The 8328-nt window shown below is 40.8% G+C and overlaps 1 protein-coding gene and 1 long non-coding RNA gene across 3 annotated transcripts; one reads left to right on the top strand and one right to left on the bottom strand.

Moving 5' to 3' along the window:
- Positions 1 to 117: 117 nt before the first annotated feature.
- Positions 118 to 839, top strand: LOC142886763 (uncharacterized). The gene is made up of 2 exons (XR_012926447.1): positions 118 to 239; positions 347 to 839. It is a non-coding gene; the product is annotated as an uncharacterized LOC142886763 (long non-coding RNA).
- Positions 840 to 1827: 988 nt separating this feature from the next.
- On the bottom strand, positions 1828 to 7416 carry litafd (LITAF domain containing). 2 transcript variants are annotated; one of them, XM_076023910.1, is made up of 6 exons: positions 7236 to 7416; positions 5123 to 5214; positions 3506 to 3549; positions 3319 to 3408; positions 3007 to 3208; positions 1828 to 2186 (listed from the first exon to the last, which is right to left on the bottom strand). In XM_076023910.1, exons 3-6 carry the CDS (start codon positions 3543 to 3545, stop codon positions 2069 to 2071), a joined length of 450 nt encoding a protein of 149 aa, XP_075880025.1. In that variant the 5' UTR covers positions 3546 to 3549; positions 5123 to 5214; positions 7236 to 7416; the 3' UTR covers positions 1828 to 2068. The 2 variants fall into 2 exon arrangements, with proteins under 2 accessions (XP_075880025.1, XP_075880026.1); XM_076023911.1 differs by lacking the exon at positions 5123 to 5214 and having other exon boundaries at positions 7236 to 7405.
- Positions 7417 to 8328: the final 912 nt, after the last annotated feature.

Below are 8328 nucleotides of genomic sequence, written 5' to 3' on the forward strand. Positions count from 1 at the left end.
AGATTCTTAACATGGGATGCTATAGTCTTGAAGCAGGTTTTTTTTTTAAACTATATATATATATATATATATATATATATATATATATATATACACATTTCTATACCAAGCAAAGACTTCTGTGGCATAAGTCAAGATGTGGATTGAATGATGATGTTTTCAGGAGTTCTACCACTGTACGATTTTGGCCAGATGACAACTGATTATTTGAATCGATTTTGGTGTGTACAGGATGCAGAGTAAGTTATAACATGTCTATAACATGTTTTTCTCCCCTATTAATGTTGTCATGTTATAATGTTTGTGCTTTTTTTTTTTTTTTTTTTTAATTATTATTATTGTTCAGATCAAAGCAGCTGTTGGCCACGTACAGATTTCAAAGTGTGCATGAGACCCTGCAGGCAGCAATGTGTCCATCAGGTCATGGCACATGGCACCTGTTTCCTTTGCTGCCTTCTGCACTGCTCACTGACTACTCTTCTCCAGCACCACCTTCTTACCAAACCTAATATCTTTCATCACATTCATTTGAATCCGACCGCCCAGCCTGCACAAACTACACAAACAACAACAGCTGGATTCTATGATGAACACAGTTTATTTGGCTTCATATAGAAATACTGTAATTAAACAGAAAATGAAAGCACTAAAAGAAGTCTGTCTTTTACATCACTTTGTCATTAGGCAGGAAGATTTGAAAGGCAGAACGAAAAAGCTGTCATACACATGCATGCATTCGCACGTTCATGTATGCATGAACACATGTATGCAGATACTTATATATATATATATATATATATATATATATATATTTATATATATATATATATATATATATATATATATATTTATATATATATATATATATATATATATATATAAATATATATGTATATATATATGTATATATATATATATATATATTGCTTACACCCTTATGTTAGCTCATCCCACAGATTTTCACATAAATATTCCTAGCAGGCACACAATTTAGCAGCGTCAGTGGTGATCGTGGCTGGATCGATCGTGTAGAGTCACTCAACTGCAATACTTGTATTGAATTCGCATAACAGTTTCAATGCAAGCAAAGATTCAAGAGACCGAAACATAATTTAACATTATCCAGACAGCAGCTGTTTTAATATGCTTATCTTATAAACTAAAGATGCTCAGATTTACCATCATCCCTTCATATAATTTGCAAGTGTAGTTTACTCGTTTACAATATTAAAAAAAAAAAAAAAAAAGTACAAAAATTTTAAAGGCGCAATTTGTAAAACAATGCCAGAATACAAAATGCAGTAATATCTATTAAAAGGTTCTTTAGAACTGAAGATTTTGAGCTTCTGAAAAGTTGCTCATTCAAGTTCCAAGGAGCGGAAACTAAACTAGGCACAGCTGGACACCAAGGGGACACAAAGCAAAGGTAACGTACAGCAGCTTCCGATCATCTTCAAGACGTTCTTGAGAGAATGTGGCAAACGACTGTCCATCACATTCAATCAGTTAAATTATTGCAATATTATCCAAAACTGTACTTTAAAAAAAAATAAAAAAGTAGATGGTAAAACCAACTATACGAATCATTGTGCAATGACTGCAGACAAAGCAAATGCTTAATTCTCTGGTTTAATTAAATATCAAGCTCCTCCCCCTAACGGCACAACTATTTAGATTGTGTCAAACTGATTAAATGGTCTTTTTCAATTTCAAAAGAACATTTCATTTGGTTATATTTCTGTACAAACCTTCATTTTGAGAACATAATGCAATGTAAGCAGTGTGATTGAACAAGTACTTAATGCTGTAATGGGATGATATAAATTCTTTTTAAAAAAAGTGCATTGGGTGTGCTTGATTTAACTGGTCAGAGTTTTACATGTGTGTGTGTGTGAGAGAGAAGTTTAAACTCTGGTAACACAATCACCCCCAGTCTGTTTTTGCTGATCTATGAAGTTTGATTTGGACTTGGCTAATGTAGTAAGTCATCCATAAAGACATGCTGCGGTCCGAAGACAGAGGATGTTATTTCATGTCTCTACGGGTCCGTTTTCTGCCCTGGAGTTCGTCATTTGCAGCATTTTCTCTTCTCAACGTGCAGGACTCTGTTGCAGCGGGGACAGGTGTGGTACGCGTCCTTGAACCTCTTCATGAGCAATGGAATCAGGCAGCAGCAAAGGATTAACCTACACCACAAACACACAATCAGGCATCAGGTTCATCAGTCGGCGTGGCTTTGGCCGTCATGAATACCGGTAGCAATATTCTTTTCTTTGTTCATTAAATTTAATGTGTAATTCGCCATTGGAACACAACTGTTAAAACAAATGTAGAAAAAAATATATGATTTCTTGATGTTTGTTAATAAGGTTTTCATTAAGGACCTTCACCTTTGCCCAGACACTCATTGTTAAAAGAGAATAAAATCGGAATTTGGACTTCAAATGGATTGAATGGATTTCAAATTATGTTCATTTAGTCTTTTTTTTATTCAGTGAGAGCTAAAAAAAACAAAAACAAAAACAAAAACACTGCGACCCTGAGTGCAGGAAGAAGCAGGCGCAGAAAGAGTGGACAATGGACAAAGTTAATTTTTTCGTATTGAAACGGCCGAAAATTAAAATAAAATCTAATCTCTGCCTACTTTCTCTACATTTTGATATATTTTGGCCACCTAACAGACCAATTGTTCGAAAACAGCCTCATGCCCAGCGTGCGAAATACCCATCAATATTCAGTATGTTCCACATCCTCCTGATTGCCCATCAGATTCAATACCAATGAATTTCCTTAACATGCAGCGTGCATATTTAAAAAAAAAAAGATATAATACAGGGTGATCTTAAAGCATTTTTTTTTTACCATTAGTGGCAAAAATATATGTATACATATACACACTTCGCTTTTTGAAATGATTCAAGTCTGTCAGATGTTTTTTTGGAGGGGCTTCTATCTAAGTCCACTTGGCCTCTGCGACTCTAACTCTCGCCTGACAGGCCCTCTTACCCGCAGCAGATGAAGAGTAGACACATCAGCCAGGCGTACGTCCCTGCCTTGTAGGTGACGTTGGTCATGACCTGCTGCTGGCAGGAGGCGCACGTTGTCATGCCGGGAGAGGTCCCCAGAGCCGTGTCGTAGCTCACAAACTTCCTCTTGCCGTCCCCATCATTCACGCCTGCATTGAGGGTTCCACCTGCGCTGGTGAACACTGACGGGAAGAGAAGTGGAATTTGGATCAGATGCCGGGAATGAGAGAAAAACAAGATGGGATGGGATAGGATAGGAAATGAACCGTGCCAGCGTTGGACACAAACCCACCTGGCAATTCGGTGCCGCTTGACGAACCCTTAGCATCGAATGGGCTGTGGAGGTGGTACGCTGCGACGCCGCTGTCGGATTGTTCAACACCTGGAGTGGATTGAGAGGGGAGAGGAAGAAAAGGAAATGACCTGACCCGTTGCTTACCATGATGATGGCGAGTGTGAAGGTGGGTGTCAGCATTCACCTTGTAGGATGTATGAGGGATTCTTCGTATCTGAACTCATTGTGCTGCCAAAAGAGAAAACAAGTTTATTATTTTTCATTCATTTTATTTTTTACTTTTTTATTTTTTTTTTACTTTTTGCCATCAGATGCGCAGCTGGAGAGGCTAAAACACAGGAGCAAACTGTCTCAGCTGTCAGTCTCGTGTCCCCCCCCCACCCTCCGAGTTGTATGAATGTGTCATTGTGTCATCATTGTGTCTCTCATCGTTGTGGGAGACACCAGGGTGCGGCCGCTGGGTGTGGTGACACGCGCTGAAACTCCAGCAAATTTCTGACAGCTGTCTCAAACTCAGATATGAATATATATATATATATTTTTAAGTATCTGTACATTATGTATGAATGCTGCTCTGCACACGAGGAAATAGAGTGCCATGTCGTGATCGTTTGAGGGCAAGTGTGGGTCTCCATCACAACTTGGGGTGGGGAAACAGGAAGTGGAACGCTGGAATGATTCGCCTCAGGACTGGAGGTTGTTAACTCGGTCAAAAATTTGACTGTGGAGAAAAAAAAAAACCCTGACAGTAACAACTACACAACAAATAAGACGCATTGTCCGATCATAAAAGTGCAATCGCGCACTTCATTTTGAATACCAAGGGCATCCAAGGGTGCTTAGGTGTGTTTTTCACTGATATATGTTCTAGTTTAACAGACATTACGTTGGCGTTTAGTGTCATGTCAGCCTGTTTGTTGTATTAACAGTAATAGTCACAGCTTTGCTGAACGGTAGTAGTGTCCAGAATGAACCACTGAAGTCAACGCCTCTGTTTGTTTTAGTGTGACTTCACTTGAAGCCCGCTGGTTTGACAAAAGCACGCTGCATGTTCTCATCATTTGTACGCCGTCCCATCAGGAAATGATTGCTGTCAGCGGAGCCAAACAAAGCTGTCATTTAGAGTTAAAGTAGGGTCATTTACCGAAAAAAAACAACAACACACAGACGCAAAAGGAAGTCACGAACGAACAGGAAGTGTTCGAGGGTCATTAAAGTTCTGACGCTGGAGAACCAAATCAACTGCATTGTTTTAGTTGGCCTCCGAGAACTCAATTAGCATTCATATGACTAAGTGACTCAGTGAGGTTGATCATTTTTATTGTCAGTTTAGTGAGAGCCTTCAGTGACAAAGAATGTGTTTCAAACAGTATACACCCTTTAGTGGACGAGTATTTTTTTTTCTCTCTCTCTCACTCACATCAGTTTCACACTTTGTCTGAAACTGTAAAGGAACATAGCAAATTTGGCACCGTTCTGTTGTCTGGATCAGAGATATTAACGTATGATGATGTCATGCAGGGAAAAAAAAAAAAAAAAAATCAATCTAATGTCTTATTTAATGTCATATTCTTGCTGCGCTGAATATACAAAGTCACACGGTCAATCAACCTCGCAGCCGGGACAGCACAAAGGCTGCTGTGTTAACGCCGTGCTTTGAGGCACTATATTTGGACGTCACGGTCCACTGTCTGTCAGTTTGACTTGATCTCCGAAGAAAAATAAAAAAAAAAAAAAAGAAAAAAATGTCAGATCGCGTTGCGCAGTCACTGTGCACACGCAGATATGCGCTCCTGCGTACGCCCGTTTGTTCCTGCAGGAATGTGGCCGAGCTTCATGCTTCTCTCCGTGTCACAGTCAGACCGAGGGTGTGGCGCGCCAGACGGCTCAAATCTGAAGTGCACAACATTAACTGAGCATATAAAAAAAAAAGAAAAAAAAAAAGCGAAAGAAGAAGCGAAAACTGATATGCAACATTGTCGGGACGTGCTAATCACAGGGAATGACTCCCGAATGCATCATCAAGAAATGTTTCGCCTTTTGGAGTAACCCGTTACTTTTTCTTCTTCTTAAAAAAAAAAGAAGAAAAAAAAGAAAAAAATCTGAGATTTTTTTTTTCATCAACGATAAGCAGAACAAACAAACAAACAAAAAAAACACCTCAATGACCTGTTTTCCAAATTGACAACAGAGCGACTCGTGCAACGCAGGTGCTTTTTTTTTTTTTTTTTTTTTTTTAAAGGTGCTTTAGGGTTAGAAAGAGAAGCCATGTAAAAGGTCTACGCCTCTCTGTCTCAGACGTCTTCCCTCCTGTTCATTTTCCCTTGTAAAAATTTAAGTGAAGAATACGTTTCTGACGTTTCGCGAGATCTTACTTGCGATCTTTGTCACCACAAATGCATTATTGCGCTCTTTCCTGTGGGACAGGTGTGAGAGGAAACAAATAAACGGACGTGCAATTGCAGAAGCCGGACGGCGCATGACGGCAGCGAACAAGCAAGTGTCTTAAACTGTTACTACACCAAGCTTTTTTAGGATCATATCGGACCTGATGGTGGCGGTAGCAGCAGCAGCAGCGACGTTGCCGCCTTTTTCTCTGTGTTTCAGGCCGTGAATGAAACAGTACGGCCTCTGGGAGAGGCAGCAAGAATAAAGAAGAAGCGCATGACCGCAGCTCAGATGCTGTTTGTTTTCCCCGCTCTGATTTATCAGAAAGGCAAGGTGCCGAGAGCAGATTGATGAAGTCAGACCTGGGTGTGACTGATCGGGAAAAACAGGCCCAGTTACAGGCGCCAGTCACAAACTCTTCCATCATAATGCTGTTACTGCATGCGACATCTGTGCTGGTCGAACTTGACTCCGGGTGTCTTTAGTGACAGAGGATCAAGAGGTGTGTTCGCGGTCTAACCTCTCCATACAGCTAAATGAACATCCAATAAAGGACAGGTTGGGGGGGGGGGGGGCAGAAAAGTTGATACCTAACTAATTTGCAAGCACTTACACTTAGACCTATAATGTCATTTTCACATAGTTTAGTTTTAAGTACTCTTCAGTAACTCTTTAATAATAGAACATAATAGAAAACTCTTGCTGAAACAAAAAAAACAACAACTAATTTTAATTCCACTATTTACTTTACTTCAATTGGGCACATTCCTCTCACCAAACTAGTAGTCAAACACAGTAGCCATCTCAGTAAAACCCAGAACCCTGTTTAATGTTTAAGGCGCAGTTTATCAGACAGTTAATCAATAAACTAAATGGACGGGATGTGGAATTTCCTTCCAGTTTCCAGCAGCTAACATCTCCTGTGGCCTTCTTGTACGAATCTGAGTGAACTGCAGCTAGATAGTTTATCACCGCTTGATTTTTTTTTTCTCCCTCCCCACCCGTAAATAACAAAAATGAGCAATTAGGACTGTCGGTGACGCTTCCTGGAATGCATCTGAGCGAGAGAATTTAAATCGTTGTCATTTAATGTGCAATACCTGTGCTAAACAGGGCAATAGATACACAAAGGACAGCTTCATAGACACGCAGAAGATTACCGAGAGCCGGCCTTCTTGTGCAGCCCCGGGGCTACGCCCAAGGCCTTGTTCCAAAGCTAACACCCCAAACCTAAACTAATAATAATAATAATCTCAACTGATTAACAATAAAATAGGGAGTGAAGTGACCTAAAAGAAAAACCCTGAAATTAAGATACCTAAGCTGAGTCTTTTCCCATCAGTCAAAACAAGGCAGACTCATGTCACAAAAGATTTGTTCATATTCCACTTTTTGTATTTGGTGTTGAATTCCAAGCGTGTCAACTTTCCCACCAAATAAAACCTTCACACATTTGCTCTCTCAGCCCCCTCTGTCTTTTTATTCCAATGCCTTAGTACTATGAAATTCACCCTTGGTGATCTTACCTTTGCTGGATGTTGCGCTTCAGCAGGCAGGTGTGTCGAGGTGTGCGTGTGTGTGTGTGTGTGTGTGTGTGTGTGTCGGTGACGCTGTAGCTGATGTAGAGTCCAGACGTATGTCTGAGAGCTTCACCTGCCTCACCTGTACCTGTACAGGCCTCGGATGATACCCGCCCACTGCCCTGCCCTTCTCGACAAAAGGTGCTCGACACCCAGCAGGAGACAATTATTGTAGTCACTCGCTCTTTGTTGACGGCGCATTAAAAAAGGGAGTGTGCCTGTGATGAATGCGCGTGGCCCTCGCTAATGTCGGAAGAACCAGTTTTTTTGCCCTAGTCCACGTTTCCCACCGCGGACGCGCAAACTGGTTGCCGTCAGAGGCTTTCCAGCGCACGCCGCCCATCGGTTTGGGGATGGACGGAAGCCACCCGCCCCTGAAAAATGTCGAAAATTTGTCGGCGTAAGAGAATGTCTGCCTGTCGCACTGTGGACTGAGAAAGCGTGAAGCGCACTTTGTAAATCTTGGAAGAATTTGGGCAATTTAACGCTGTGTCAGGGAAGCAGAGACAGGGCGGAGCGCAGGCCGTTGTCATGGATGATATGGGTTGACCTTTGGTCAACTGTACTAATTCTCATCCAAAACTTTATTTAAAGGGAATCTGGAACAGTATCAATTCTAATCAAAGGAATCTGTATTATGACCGCTTTCAGGTTTCAGTAAAAACTCAACCATCATACACCAAGATGGTCTTTTAGGGTATTTTCCAGAGGAGCTAGCTACAATATATGAGCTTAGCTCAACTATTATTTATTACTGACATTATGTTAAACAAGCTCAGTTGATGCCAGAACTAATGCAAACAACCAGATCGCTCTTCTCTAACATATTAAAAAAGGGTCAGAGTCAAGAGTTCTCCCCTTACCCAGTTGGGTGAAAAGCATATATTGACTCTTGACATTGAGGAACACGTTCAGCATATCAAACAACCTTTCATTTTAGAATTTTTGAAGCTGTCTTGGCTGCTTTGGCAGAATGGACAAATAGGAGCTTGGTTTATACGCCTCTGCCTTGTCCAAAGATCTTAGGAGGGGTAGTCGA

Source organism: Nelusetta ayraudi, unplaced genomic scaffold (genome assembly GCF_046127955.1).
Source record: "Nelusetta ayraudi isolate G7.1 ecotype Tasmania unplaced genomic scaffold, CSIRO-AGI_Nayr_v1 ptg000016l, whole genome shotgun sequence".
Taxonomy (NCBI): domain Eukaryota; kingdom Metazoa; phylum Chordata; class Actinopteri; order Tetraodontiformes; family Monacanthidae; genus Nelusetta; species Nelusetta ayraudi.

What these genes read in the sequence shown, in the direction of transcription:
- litafd (XM_076023910.1), bottom strand. Translation starts at nt 3,545, where the DNA reads ATGAGTTCAGATACGAAGAATCCCTCATACATCCTACAAG. An exon ending in TCCCTCATACATCCTACAAG is followed by an intron (nt 3,409 to 3,505) that starts GTGAATGCTGAC and finishes AATCCACTCCAG; the next exon opens with GTGTTGAACAATCCGACAGC. An exon ending in CTACTCTTCATCTGCTGCGG is followed by an intron (nt 2,187 to 3,006) that starts GTAAGAGGGCCT and finishes TTTGTGGTGTAG; the next exon opens with GTTAATCCTTTGCTGCTGCC.